Raw genomic sequence first — 15,018 nt, 5'->3', positions numbered from 1 at the left:
CACTCCATCTCTCTTCCTCTCCTCTCTTTTTATTTTTTTGTCACTCTCTTGCTTCCCTCCTTTCTCTCCTTCGTTCTCTCTCTCTCTCTCACCCTTCTCTTTCTTTTTCTGTCACTCTCTTTCTCCCCCTCCTTTCTCTCCTACTTTCTCTCTCTTTCTCGCTCTCCCTCTCTTCTCTTTCTTTTGCTCTCACTCTATTTCTCCCCCTCCTTTCTCTCCTTCTTTATCTCTCTTTCTCGCTCTCCCTCTCTTCTCTTTCTTTTGCTCTCACTCTCTTTCTCACCCTCCTTTCTCTCCTTTCTGTGTCCTCTCCCTCTCTTCTCTTTCTTTTTCTCTCACTCTATTTCTCCCTTTCCTTTCTCTCCTTCTTTCTCTCTCTCCCACTCTTCTCTTTCTTTTGCTCTCACTCTATTTCTCTCCCTCCTTTCTCTCTCTCCTCTCTCTCTCTTCTCTTTCTTTTTCTCTCATTCTATTTCTCCCCCTCCTTTCTCTCTCCCTCTCCCTCTCGTCTCTTTCTTTTGCTATCACTCTCTTTCTCCCCCTCCTTTCTCTCTCTCCCCTCCCTCTCTTCTCTTTCTTTTTCTCTCACTCTCTTTCTCCCCATCCTTTCTCTCTTTTCTCTCTCCTCTCCCTCTCTTCTTTTTCTTTTGCTCTCACTTTATTTCTCCCCCTCCTCTCTCTCTCTCTCTCTCTCTCCCTCTCTTCTTTTTCTTTTACTCTCACTCTCGCTCCCTCTTTTTTTTTTCTCTCACTCAATATTTGTTTATCTCTCCCCAATCTCTTTCTTTATGCATCTCTCTATCACATATGTCACAAACTGATCAGCTTTGAATGCATGAAAATTGAAGCAGACTTGCCAGGCCCAGCGGAAGCAAAACTGTGCGAGTCACAGAGCCACAACTTCAAGGGAACCTGCACCAACGACCACAACTGCGCACTAGTCTGCCGCGCAGAGAAGTTCCCCGGCGGCCATTGCAGAGGCTTCTGGCGCAAGTGCTACTGCACCAGACCCTGCAAAAATCCCTGAAAACCCATGATTTATATGCAACATAAGGCCAAGAGGGTGTCATTGTGACACCCTATTAAACCTCCTTGGCGTTAATATCTTCCAATGGAAGTTTTACATGTAGCTAAGTTACTTTGGAATTATGGGTTTCTAACTCTTTGTCATGGGCATTACAGGATAATGACATAAGATAGTTTAACATAAGATTCATCACTCGTTGGTTGTTCTGAAAAGCGTTGTGACTCCTGTGTCTGTCTTCAAATTTAAATGTTAATGGGTTCGGCCTTACAAAATATATAATCCTGGACCTAATAAAAAATGTCTTCATCCCCTTAATTGTGACTAAAAAAATTCACATTAAAGGAATTAAATGATAGCACATAATACATAATAGTTTATGCCTGTCATATTCAGCAATAGATAAGCTTATCTAATAGCTCCCACGACAAGGGAGAAATCACCACCAATTAAACCAAGGAGAAATGATAATAAACCAGAGGAAATAGAGTGGAGGTATGGAAAATGAAATAAAAAAGGAGGAACAAAGCATTTGCATAAAAACCCTCCTGCAGACCATGATTTTCTTAAGGAAAACAAGAGGTTAAAACCATATGAATAAGATAAGAAATGGGGCCAGACCGGCCCCATCTGAGGAAATCAAACAAAGATATAAGGGGGAAATTCCCTTATTTTTTTGTGCGCTGAATATTCAAACCCCCTCTTTGGCAAATTCCCTATGCCGGTGGAGAGAGGGGGGACGTTGACACATAAGCATATGCATTTTGACAACATATCATTTGCATCATCTTGTATGTTAACTTTAGACAAAATAATCTTCTCATTTTAATCAAACCATAGATATTGTGCTATCGCACAATAGTGCGATTTGAGTATGCATGATAGATCTGATTATTCATCAAGAAAAGAACACTATGAGTGTCGCATGATAGAGAAAATCCACCTTGAAAAAAATAAGTTATTTTATCAAGACCACCTTTTAGAATATCAAGTTGTTTTATCAAAAGTGTACCTTTCATAATATCAATTTATATTATCAAAACTCCACCTCTGTTGTAAACAAAGTGATAGAAAATTAAAGTGATCGTGGATATTCCAGCTCTCCGGCTCATCCCCATCATAAACACGTAACTAATCGTGAATATTCTTTTATGTTACTTGAAAAATCATCATCAACATAACCAGGTACATAAACTGAACTCCCTTTTTTAAGGAGAAGTCTCACATCATTTTTCTCTTAAGATATAGAAGGAACTATCTCACCGTCCAAAGGGTATTCGAGTAAGAAAGCTATCAAATGGAAGAAGTATTCAACAAGAAGACCATTTTTATGCAGAGCAGATGGATTTTCACAAAAAAACGAGTTGGCTACAAAAAGAAGTCAAAAGGGAGTTGATTCAAAGAAAAGTGCCACATCCATTTTGGTCTTTAAATATCAAACAATCCACTTCACTGCACTCCAGTATCCTTCCCTAGAATTCTCATAAACCTGATTACCATTCCAACTACATCAAGAATATCTGATATCCTCTGACGGTAAATATTGTTTTCTGACTACAATTCCTGAATCCTTATGATTTTTTCATTTAGGTAACGTCATCCAAATCTCTACAAATGAATGTGTTCATATGCAATGATAGTTAAAACCATACATTAGATACAGATTTCACAAAAAAGGTGACAAAATTTTATTAATATCAATTCCCTTTTTCCACGCAAAACCTTTGCAACAGTCTACTCTTTGTACACTGGTTTATTTGCATTAGAAAATGGTGGGTTATTCTTAAAAACATCACATGCATTGAATGACTCCCTTTACAAATAGAGGGTCCATAGATTCCCAAGTTCAGTTCTTGCCTGAGGATGTGCAATCCTCAAACATTTACTATAGCCATTTCACCTTCTGCATCAACTAAATGCAGCCTTAAAAGATGTAGGTTATCCGCACTTGAAAGCAAATCAACACCCACATAATCATCAAGACAAGAAAGCAGCCATTCCTCACTGCCTGTAGAGTTTTTTTGGCTTCTTCAGCTGAATCTACACCCTCAACTGAATTGGGTGTGCACCAGATGAATTCAAATTTAGGGTGTTAATTTTCCATTATTAGTTATGTAAATTAATGAAATCCGTAAGACCTTGATTCATAAAATAATATGACTAGCTAGTGATGAATGAGGGACCTCTCCGCAAGGAACATATACAAGGGATTTGAAAATATTTTAAATGGTAAGGGATAAGTATATATTTATTAAATAATTATTAAAGTGGGATTATAAGGATGATAGTTAATTATAGATAACTTTAATAATTAATCGACATAAATGTATAAAAAATATAATAAGTTAACACTATGAATGCCAATGACAAGCAAATTAGAAATGAATAGATGATGTGTATGGGTGATATGGATGAGGTGGATTTATGTGGATATGTAGATGAAGACAGATAGATGAGGATGAATGGATGTTGAAAATAAAATGGTATAAGCACAATGGTAGAAGACCAAGGAAATTTGTTGTAGTGGGAAAGCCTTTCCACTTCTCTTTTGTATTTTAACTTTGATGAACAATGGACACCAAGAATACTTGATACATCATGAGATAATTTTACTTTCATTGGTCCACGTTTCATGACTTTCTCGAACTTCAAATTTGCATTGGTTGTGATTTAAATCATCCTTTACTCATTGGGCTACACATACCTATACAAAGAAAAAGAAAGGAATATCAAAAGTACTTGGTCATTATCACATTGAGATTTGTGATTCCACAATGGCATCGTTTTTTGATGATCAGAAGGCCAACCATTGGTCTCAGCTTGCAATGCGTTATAATAGATTACGTCGCATGAATAAAACCAAGAAAATTTCCAAAACCCCTTCAATAATATATGTATATATATTGAAATAAATTTCTAAAGTAAAAATAGTATATTTAAATAATTTGGTAAGAAGATTATTTAAATTTATATACCCCCTTAGAAAATAACTTTCTTTACATTAACATGATGTCATAAAATTCCATAAAAATATGAAAAATTCCAACTGGCAGAATATCATTCTGAAAATAGATATAATCATTTTAAGCTTGATAACACACATGTAATCATTTTATAATTTCATTATTTCAAAAAGACTATCTTTTGTGATTGTCAGATAGTTTATTGTTCCGTTGAGAATATTGAAAATCGTTAATTTTGTGAATAGGATTTATGATACTTAGGAGAAGTATAGTAAGAGATAATTCAAAAAGAAGAAAAATTAAATAAATTTTGACAGTTTTTGAAATCATACCTCCGTACAAAAATACCACAAAATAACTAATGGACATTAAATATCCCAAAAATATACCTCTGTACATTAAATACCACAAACTTATGTCAGAATTTAGACGTCATAATTCTCGGGTTTGATGCCTTGGTTAGTCCATGGAAAACATGATCCCATGGATGCGGGAGCGTGGTAATTGATTCTCATTAGATATTTAAAATCAAACATCGAATTTACCTTGTGGGGAACTTGCTCCACCCTTGACTTTGTCGCTCTGAGATAGTTCTGAAGCTGTTCACATGTCCAACCTCTAGAAGTATCCATGCAATCACTCAGCGCTTGGATCTTCACATCTTCTTCAACTATCTTGAAAATCTTGAAGATCTTCTCACCATGAAAAATCTCTCCTTGGTTGAGTGAAGAAGATAGTGGAGAAAGAAAGGGGATCTCAAATATGGCTGGCCTGGGTGCTTGAAATGAGTGCCCCTTCCCTATTTATATTTTACTTAAGTTTTTCCCCAAAATCCTACAAAGTAAAATATATCCACCAATGCCCATATGACCTTATGCGTGTGACCCTCTACGCCCATATATCATTCTAGTTAATAACTTTAGTGAACCAATAACAATTATTGGCCAACCGTATTAATTAAATATATTGACGTATAGATTGATTAATTAAGGATCCATTTAACCCAATCGATAGATTAAGTTTCCCGCCCGTGGAGTGCCAAGCTACACCTTGTGCTCTAGATGATACCGAGTAGTGTTTGAACTATCTCATGGAATCTTTACCATCATCGGGTTCATGTATAATTCATCATCTGCATGATGCTCTCGAACGGCTTAGGGTATGGTTTATCGTCAAACACTAATCCGTCATTTGATTAGTAATGATGCTTACCAAGGATCATTGGGGAACGCTTTCTCTAATATCCTCACTACCCTGGTTAGGGATTTTCTGCATCTTCCTAGAGTCAATCTCCCCTTATACTGAGGGCTAATGATCCCATCTTGACCATCAATCTTCTCTGTGAGCTTTTCACTACATCTGAGCTATGACTTGTTTGAATCCCATGATTAGAGGCTCGTAAGTTGTAGTCAAAATATTTTCGTCTATTCATGAGATGTCCTTGGTGTCTCAGGTCAGTGGATCACTTATACAATTGTGGTATGAACCAACCTGATTGGCGTTTAGGTATAGAACTATTCAGGGATTTGTATGGATCAATTTAGTGAACTCTTTCTCTAAAGAGCACCCACTATCGGTCCTTAGTGTCGCCACATCAGCTATACTTAGCGTATAAGTAGGAACAACTAGTGTTATTCTATCTGGATAATTCGATGTCGTTCTCGACTATCCATCGAAAAGGAATATTTAGAATATATTTTTAAAGACTAGTGATCACTGTACATATTCATGGACTTCATTATAAATATCACATGGATTAATAATGAACGCAATATTTTATTCTATGATATTAAATTAGTGTGATTGGCTTGACGGACACATAGTATCCAACAATAGTGATCTAAATTTGAAGAACTTCAAGTCCATAAAATTTTACAATGTACTTATTTCAAGTCTTCGAAAATTTTGGATATTATATCCTCAAAGGCATCCCCGAATCACTGATATGCTGCTAGGAGGATATCAATGTAGAGACAGAAAGAAGCAAGTTGTAATTCAAATTAATATCCAAGATAATACCAGATATTTACAAGAAATGTCATGGGGAGGACAGATCACAGATAACGGGCAGGAAGAACCATAATGGAGACAAAGTGAGAGATGGAATGAAAGACTCAAATTTGATAGAGGAGGTGAATCACTCTCCTCTTCCTCCGAAGGAGAGGATCTCCCTCTCAGACAGTCTGCTGCAATTGTTTTCCCAAGATCCCAAGTTGTTCCTTGTTTCCTTTATTAATAGGCGATGCTTCCACCTATTCTTCTTCTAGTGTGTTGACTGACGTGACATGTGTGAGATGACGACTTCTCTTCTTCCTTTTCTCCAGGTATGTATGAGTGAGGCCCGTACCAATCACCTCATAAAAGCCATGCCAAAGGGTGCTTATTTTTTTATCTACGTGTACTGAAAACATGCACGGATTGCATGTCCATCTTTCTAAGGCAAAGAAGCATTTTGCTGATAAAAGGAGAACATTGTCCTCCTTTCTCATGCCAAGTGGCTGTCAAAACCCAAAAATACTAGTAAAAATTAACTATCCCTGGAACATACGATAAAATATGTAAAAGACTTGGAGATAATAATGATCTTCAAGTGGACTTCAGAATTCTACGAAATGATGTCCTCAAAGTCATCTCCGAATCGCCCCATAAAAAGCATGCGAAAGGGTGTCTTAACTTTTTGTTGTTTTTTTATCTTCTTCTGATGTACTGAAAACATGTAGAAGACAAGGAGATAATAATGATCTTCAAGTGAACTTCAAAATGATGTTTTCAAAGTCGTCCCCGGGTCGCCCCATAAAAACCATCCCAAAGGGTGTCTCAATTTTCTTGTTTGTTTTTTTTGTATATCTTTCTACTTATGTACTTGAAACATGTACGGGTTTCATCTCAATCTTTCTTTCCCAGGCGAGGGAGCAGTTCTCTTAGAAAAGAGGAAGATTTTCTCTTTGGTTTGCCAAGTGGCTGGTGAGAGTCCAGATGCATTTGCAAGAAGAAGGGGGGTGGGTTGCCCTTGAGAAAATCGACAAGAATCCGAGGGGGCCGCGTGAGGAAACGACCGTGTTGGAGATTGAAGATCTCCGAGGATCTTCCGTTGATTCTCGGCGCCTCGTGGAGGGCCGCCCTCTTGCCTGGCGTATCGAACTAAGATAGCGATTTGTCTCATTCCCTTGCATTTATGCGGATGCGTGCGACATTGTTCATTTATGTCTCCTCTCCTTTTCCCTTAAGTAAAACGGTCTCTCTCTCTCTCTCTCTCTCTCTCTCTCTTTCTGCGGTCTCTTTCACGCTGTCTGTTTGCTCTTCCTCTCTCTCTCTCTCCTCTTTCTCTCTCTCTCTCTCTCTCATTCTCTCTTTCTGCGGTCTCTTTCACGCTGTCCCTTTGCTCTTTCTTTCTCTCTCTCTCTATCTCATTCTCTCTCATTTTCTCTCATTCTCTCTCTCTTTGTGATCTCTTTCACGCTCTCTTTGCTCTTTCTCTCTCTGTCTCTCTTTCTCTCTTTCTCTCTCCTCTCTTTGAGGTCGCTTTGACGTTGTCTCTTTGCTCTTTCTCTCTCTCTGTTCTTTCTCTCTCTTTCTCTCCCTGTTCTTTCTCTTTCTCTCTCTATATGTCTCTATCTCTTTGTTCTTTCTTGTTCTCTCTCTCTATCTGTATGCGCTCTCTCTCTCTATTTCCACTCTCTTCCCCCCTCTCTGCACTTTCATTCTCTCTCTGCTCCGTTCGACTCTCTCTCTCTCTCCACACCCGCACTCTTCTCTCTTTGTTCTCTCCTTTTGTTCTCATTCTCTCTTTGCACTCTCTCTCTCCCTTTGCTCTCATTTTCTCTATGCACACACACTCTCTCTCTCCCTTTGCTCTCATCCTCTCTTTGCAGTTTGCACCCTCTCTCTCTCTCTCTGCACTCACCCTGTCTCTCTCTACACACACTCTCTCTCTCTCTCTCTTATCTCTTTGCTATATCTCTCTCCCCCTTTGCTCTCCCTCCCTCTGCACTCTCTCTCTCCCTTTCCTCTCTTCGTTCTCTCTTTGCACTCTTTCTTTCTCCAAACTCTCTCCCCTTTGCACACTCTCTCCCTTTGCCCTCTCTACTCTCCTATCTCTGAACTCTCTCCCCTTTGCTCTCTCTCGTCTCCTATCTCTATCTTTCTCTCTAGATTAAGCCACAGATGGAGATGTTTGTAGAGGACTTTGAGGGAGCGTTGAGGGCGATGGAGGTCGACCTTCTCTTAGACGTCGACGAAGTCAGTTTATACCAGAAGTTAGTCGCAGCTTATCCGGGTAGGAGTCCTGAGCAGCTAAGTGCCCAGTTATACGCCTTAATGGCGGAATACGGCTCCGCCATTACCGGGGTTGTTCCGCCGGAGATGAAATGGGACAATTATCAGACTAAGTATCAGAGCAGGGAGATGAATGCTGTGCAGCGGAGGCTTTGTGAGATGTCGAGGATGATGTCGGCCCCGCCTGCGGTAGCGGAAGAGTCCGTCTCCTTTCTCATCGAGTCTCTCAAGCAGGGCTTGCCAAGCCGCCGAGCTACAAGGAACGTAGCATGGTCCGACGAGGAGCACAAGTCGTATTCTCTCCTTGCACTCTCTACTTTCTCTCTCTCTCTCTCTCTTTCACTCTCTCTCTCTCCTCTCTGTCGCTCTCTCTATCTCTCTCTCTGTCGCTCTCTGTCTCTCTCTTTCTCTGGCGCCCTCTCTCTCTCTCTCTCTATCTCTCTCTCTCTCTTGCTCTGTCGCTCTTTCTCTCTCTCCGTGTCTCTCTTTCTCTCTCGGTGTGTCTCTATCTTGCTCTCTCTCTCACTCTGTTTCTCTCTTTCTCTGCCGCTCTCTCTCTCTGTGTCTTTCTCTGTCGCTCTCTCTCTCTCTCTCTTTGTCTCTCTCTCTCTCGGTGTCTCTCTCTCTCTCTTGGTGTCTCTCTCTTGCTCTCTCTCTCCCTATGTTTCTCTCTTTCTCTGTCTCTCTCTCTTGCTCTCTCTCTCCCTATGTTTCTCGCTTTCTCTGTCTCTCTCTCTTGCTCTCTCTCCCTATGTTTCCCTCTCTGGGTCTCTCTCTTTCTCTTTCGCTCTCTCTCTCTCTCTCTCTCTTTATGTCTCTCTCTTTCTCTGCCGCTCTCTCTCTATGTTTCTTTCTCTTTCTCTGTCGCTCGCTATCTCTCAATCTTTCTCTCTCTTTCTCTGTCGCTCTCTCTCTCTCTCTGTTTCTCTCTCGCTCCCTCTCTCTCTTTATCTTTCTCTCTCTTTCGCTCTCGCTCGCTCTCTCGCTCTTTATCTTTCTCTCTCTTTCTCTGTCGCTCTCTCTATCTATGTTTCTCTCCCTTTCTGTGTCGCTCTCCTCTCTCTATCTCTCAATCTTTCTCTCTCTTTCTGTATCGCTCGCTCTCTCTCTCTCTCTCGTTATCTTTATCTTTCTTTCGCTCTCGCTCACTCTCTCGCTCTTTATCTATCTAATCTTTCTCTGTCACTCACTCTCTTTATCTCTATTTTTCTGTCGCTCTCTCTCTCACTCTTTCTCCAGGTTCTACTCTTGGTCACTTTTTCTCTCTTTTGCTTCTATATTTTCTCTAGATTCCACCCTCTGTCACACTCTCTCTTTTGATTCTTCTATCTCCTCGCTAGCTTCTACTCTCTGTTCATTCTTCCTTTTTTCTTCTTCTCTATATCTCTCTAGCTTCTACTCTCTGTCACTCTCCTTCTTTATCTTCTTCTATAACTCTCTCTGGATCTTATACTTTTCTCTCTCTCTCTCTCTCTAACTTCTATCTCTCGCTTCAGCTAATCTCTCTAGCTTCTTCTCTTTCTCGTTTCTAATCTCTCTCTCTCTTCCCTCTCTTGTCGCTTACTTTTGTTTCCTTTTCCTGCTTGGCTTTGGTCCTTAGCCATTTTTTTATCTATGATTCGTCCCGGTTCATCCAACTTATCAGGATATCCATCTCGCATGATCCACAAATGGGCAGGCACTAAGGTCTCTCCGACGTGAATACCTGTAGTTTCTACCCTCTCTCTCTCTATCTCTTTCTCTCTCTTTCTCTCTCTCTATCTCTTTCTCTCTCTCTCTCTTTCTCTCTATCTCTCTCTATCTCTCTCTATCTCTCTCTCTCTCTCTTTCTCTCTCTATCTCTTTCTCTCTCTCTCTCTCTTTCTCTCTATCTCTCTCTCTCTCTTTCTCTCTCTCTCTCTCTCTATCTCTTTCTCTCTCTTTCTCTCTCTATCTCTTTCTCAGTCTCTCTCTCTCTCTCTCTCTCTCTCTCTCTCTCTCTCTCTCTCTCTCTCTCTCTCTCTCTCTCTCTCTCTCTCTCTTTCTCTATCTCTCTTTCTCTCTCTATCTCTCTCTTATATCTTCGTTTTTCAACTGTTATTTTCATAGGGATATGTTCACAACCTATGAAATAAATGCTTCTAATTTAGGATTTTCGATTCAAGAAAAAAATCAATAATTTTTCCCCAGAAACCGAGGTTATTTTTTCCCATTGTTCCTGCAGATGTGTTTTTTAGTTCAAGTTTACATTTCACAAGGAAAATCTATAGACTAGAGTCATCCATTTCTGACTGCCTGCCTCTTTTATGCTCTTACGTTTCTAATATCTTTTGTTACTTAGCATTTAAATTGAGATTTTGACATTCTAACCTAAAATTTGCTAGGTTATTCCTTCTGGGCATGGATCTTCATGGGAAAGGAGACTGGAAGGCCATTTCTCAGTTTTTTGTGCCCTCGAGAACACCAACCCAGATTGCCAGCCACGCCCAGAAGTTCTTCAAACGCATTAAAAAACGGCAGCAGGGGCTTCAAGGCAAAATGAAATCCAGCTCTCCTCCAGACTACACTGAAATACCAATGCATTTAACTTGTGTTGAAGATGCCAATACACCTTATTTAGTCTCTTTCCAGTGATTTACTTTTGTTATTTTCAGCCAAGAACCGATATCAGGGTTGGTTGGCATTGGTTGATGTTATGATTTTATCAGAACTAACGTGACCAGTTCAACGAAAATTTGGGGGTTTTACCCAGATTTTTGTTTTTCTTTTCAAGCATTTAAGGATTCCAAGTTTGAATATATGAGAATTCCAGAAAATGCAAATGGACACTGTTTTCACTCTGGAGACTGATGATAATTCAAAATAATGGTACGTGTTTATCCTCTTCAGGGCCTTGTATTTACCATAATATTCATGCGCAAAAAATAAAATCATGGAATACATATCTGAATGACCTATGAATGAACTGATGTAAATTTGTGGCATTTTCGGATTTCACACTCATCTAACTTGACTTCTGATGTCAAGTGGCATCCATCTCATTATATCTTCAGTTTTGATGAGTGCAGGTAATTTTTATGAAAGATGGAGGATAACTGAGGGAGGAATCAATCAGAATTCTTTTGTGGACAAAAGAAGCATCCCAGAATTCAGCTAACTGCACTTAAGGCCCGGCTTAGTGGGAAATGGAGTGATACTCACTACCTCCGTTGCAAAACAATCCAAAAATGTGAGGTTGAGGAAGTGGATGGATACTCTGATATTTATCTAACTGATCATATTTCTTTACCTCATTACCTATGAAACATATTAACTATTGAATAAAATCGGTCATCAAAATATTATCCAAAATAAATTCCTTCCATCTAGTATTTCTGAAAAAATTCTCAACTCTCAATAGCTTGTATCCTTAAATATCGGACCCTTACCCTGTAATTAATGTGTAAAATTTTATATCTTCTTTAATAAAATAATTAATAACAACAATCATGATTAAATTCCATAATGAGTTCATCACCTATATTTTCAAATCATCAAAACGATTAAAATAACATCCACGAAACATATTTTTTTACTTTTATTACTATATAACATTTTTTATAAGTCGTTATAGATTCATATATTCTCATAATTATCAACATTTGATTTTTTATTTAAAATTATTAAATTATTATTATTAGCAACCTGGATTGGATCATTATAGCACTTTATTCCAAAGGGATCTGTATATTGATATTTCATCATCTTGATTTCAAATTCAAGACACTTTTGTATCAGTTTTCATATATGATTTATAACGTATTACCATAAAAAATAAATTTTTTATATATTGGACATGTCTTAGCACACAATATCTCTGTATTTGATCTGATTAATTTTTGGCTTATCAGAGATTATTGTATCTTATAAGTATTAGAATGTCAAGTATTTGAGCCCTTTCTTTATATATTCTCAAGTGAGGAGCCTAATCTGCCTTTTTAGTCAAAAACTGAGGTTTCCTGAATAGAAAATAAATTCTTGTCAAGCATTTGTATTACATCTATTAATTTTTAATGCATTAAATTAATTAAGATTATGCATTGCATAATTTAATTTCTATGTTCATATAATTGGTATATAAATACTTAAGAACCCATTTTACATCAATTTAAAGTAATAGCTAATGAAATTATGAATAAATGCTGTAAATTAATACTATATAACCTTTATAGAGCCATTCTAATATTGATCTTATCTCTCTTTCCTCTATTTATCAATATATCCCATCAAAATATAAAAAACCCTTGGGACATGCCTCTAAGCTTTTCAACAGAGTGAAACCATTTGTATATTCTAAAACTTATTCATGAGTTTAATGGAGAGCATAGAGTATTCAACTTCTATGTGATGAAACTGCATGCATATTTATTAGAAGACAATTCAGTTTTTGCATGTTGAATTAAGGAATTTTATGTTATAAGAGAATCCCTGTTAAGGCATGGCACAATGCAAATAGGTTCTTCTCTGTTGAATTAAAATACTATTTTGATGTTTCTTCGTTTATGGTGTTCATCATGTATTCCCCTCTTTGGATGATTGAAAGACCTCTTATCACCCATTTTTTCATGATTTATTGGGTCCCTATGATCCTAAAAACATCACAGAACATATATTTTTAAATTCAAATTATCTCAGATATTTGATCTCTTTTATGATTACAGGTTGAACCCTTCGTTTTCACCATACATAACTCTATTTGATAACTTGGTGATGTTGTGTCTTATAATATTTATCAATTAATTGACTTCATAAAAACAGTAAATTTGACCATTATACCCCTTGACTAATTAAAATAGGATGGTAAACTATTAGAGATTAAGCCAAACTATTACCAAAATAGGTGCTAAAAGGGTCAATCAATGAACAAAAAAGGGGTTCGCTGAGAAAAATATGTCAAATTTGACCATATTTAAAACCTCAAATACTATTTAATCCTGGGGTGAGAAGATTTCAAGTAAATTACATAGGTTGAATATTTACTCAGATAAATATAATAAAAATATATTTATAAACATAAGTCTTAAAATGTATCAATGAATTTTTTTAGCAAAATTCTTGTACTAGTGTTTTCCAGAAGGGTACTTTATGCCAATGTAGAGGGGTTATACAGCATTCATTACTATGACGTGAAATATTGTGAGCCCTTCCACCTTATCGTAAGAGCTGAAAACTTTTAGTGATCAAGGAAATCCCTATATTTATCAAAATATGGCATTTGGTGAATGTGGTGGATTGAATTCTCACTTTTTCTAGGAAATAAATGATATTTTAGTGGGAAATTTTCCTTTGGATTTTAGACCAAAGAATGGTGTCATCTGAAAGATCATCTATTTAACAGGTGTCATTTCTATGAATTGTCTCTTTAATATCCCGATCATGTTTTTGGTTAGAGGTCATGTTTCTTACTTCTACATCTTTCCATTATTCTTTTATGTACAAATGATAAATATCATTCATTTTTTTATCATCCTCATTTTAATCTCAAAATAGAATATCTCAGAATGAGAAAATCCCTAAGATAAAATTGACAGAAATTCGTGCACGTCGCGCAATATTATTAAAATCAGATCGCCTATTTTACATTAAGTATTGATTATAATATTATTTTGGATACATATTGAAACAATTCCATTAAGGTTATAAATTTCCTCTTGATGATCCATAGAAATAGTTTTCATCATTTTTAGGAGAATCAAGATTATGATGATAATAATGTCTAAAAGAATGAGAATTATAATTTTCATTATATTATGAAAAAAATTTGGGGAATTTAATAAAATTTATGTTTGTGGGTTGTAAATCAGAACTGTATGATTCAAACGACTCATTGCATGCATCATAAGTTTCAATATTTATATCATAAAAATGTAAATTTATTGTGTCATTAAGATCAAAAAATAATCAAAGGTTGACTAAGTAGGTTTGCCTAAGAAGCCCTCCTTGATGCATTTTCCCTAAAATATGTGAATGAATACACATAAACATAAGATTCACTTACTCAATGACAACTGCTGCCCGGGAATGGGATCAGCAGATAGACCAGAAATTTGGCATTATAATGTTGTTTTAAGGTTTTTATGAAAACAATATTTTAATAATTTCCTTACTAAGCTCAGATTGAGCAAGGACACAAACAGAAGGTATTTATTTTTTGTCCGAAATTATTTCAATCCAAATAAAAGAAAATTCTTTCAAATATTTTTAGGAAATAAGATAAATAACAAATTTATTTTTATTAAATTCTATTATATTTATCAGATGTTTAGTAATGTTTGGAATTTTTTAGGGCATTAATTGAATTATAAAATATAAAATTACCTTTACCCTCACGTTGTGGCGCCTTCCAAGCAGTGAAATTGTTCTACAGTTAGGATTGTATGAAAAGTGTTGTAACTTTTTCTACATGACCAATTTTTTGCATGGTTTTATGTGTTGGAAAGCTCTGTATCTAGGCTTTCTTCCTAAATACCTAGATACAAATTAAATACACAACTACGAAGAAGAAAACGAAGAATGCAAGTCTTTTTGTTACATTGATGAAGGCCCAAGATGATAGTTCTTCATCTTCTCCAAATAAGCATATTTGAATCACTGCTCTCTCAATCTGCTACCCTTAAGAAAGATCCAAACCATAACATATTTTGCACTAATGTGCCAACAATGTATTGGGATAGAATTCTAGGATTGAATACAAAGAGGAGGAAAGATAAGTTTAATAAAGAAGGTCAAACGTTCTCA

At 36.9% G+C, this 15,018-nt stretch overlaps 2 protein-coding genes across 2 annotated transcripts; both read left to right on the top strand.

The window, feature by feature from the left end:
* Nucleotides 1-819: 819 nt before the first annotated feature.
* On the top strand, nt 820-1,027 carry LOC144708277 (defensin-like protein 1). Its single transcript, XM_078581528.1, has one exon. It carries the CDS (start codon nt 836-838, stop codon nt 1,025-1,027), a length of 192 nt encoding a protein of 63 aa, XP_078437654.1. The 5' UTR covers nt 820-835.
* Nucleotides 1,028-8,151: 7,124 nt separating this feature from the next.
* LOC144708276 (uncharacterized) lies at nt 8,152-10,960 on the top strand. The gene is made up of 3 exons (XM_078581527.1): nt 8,152-8,555; nt 10,626-10,774; nt 10,896-10,960. Exons 1-3 carry the CDS (start codon nt 8,152-8,154, stop codon nt 10,958-10,960), a joined length of 618 nt encoding a protein of 205 aa, XP_078437653.1.
* The last annotated feature ends 4,058 nt before the right edge of the window (nt 10,961-15,018 follow it).

The sequence above is a fragment of the Wolffia australiana genome, chromosome 10, assembly GCF_029677425.1.
Source record: "Wolffia australiana isolate 7733 chromosome 10, ASM2967742v1".
Taxonomy (NCBI): Eukaryota; Viridiplantae; Streptophyta; class Magnoliopsida; order Alismatales; family Araceae; genus Wolffia; species Wolffia australiana.
This window is presented reverse-complemented; position numbering and strand designations above follow the sequence as displayed.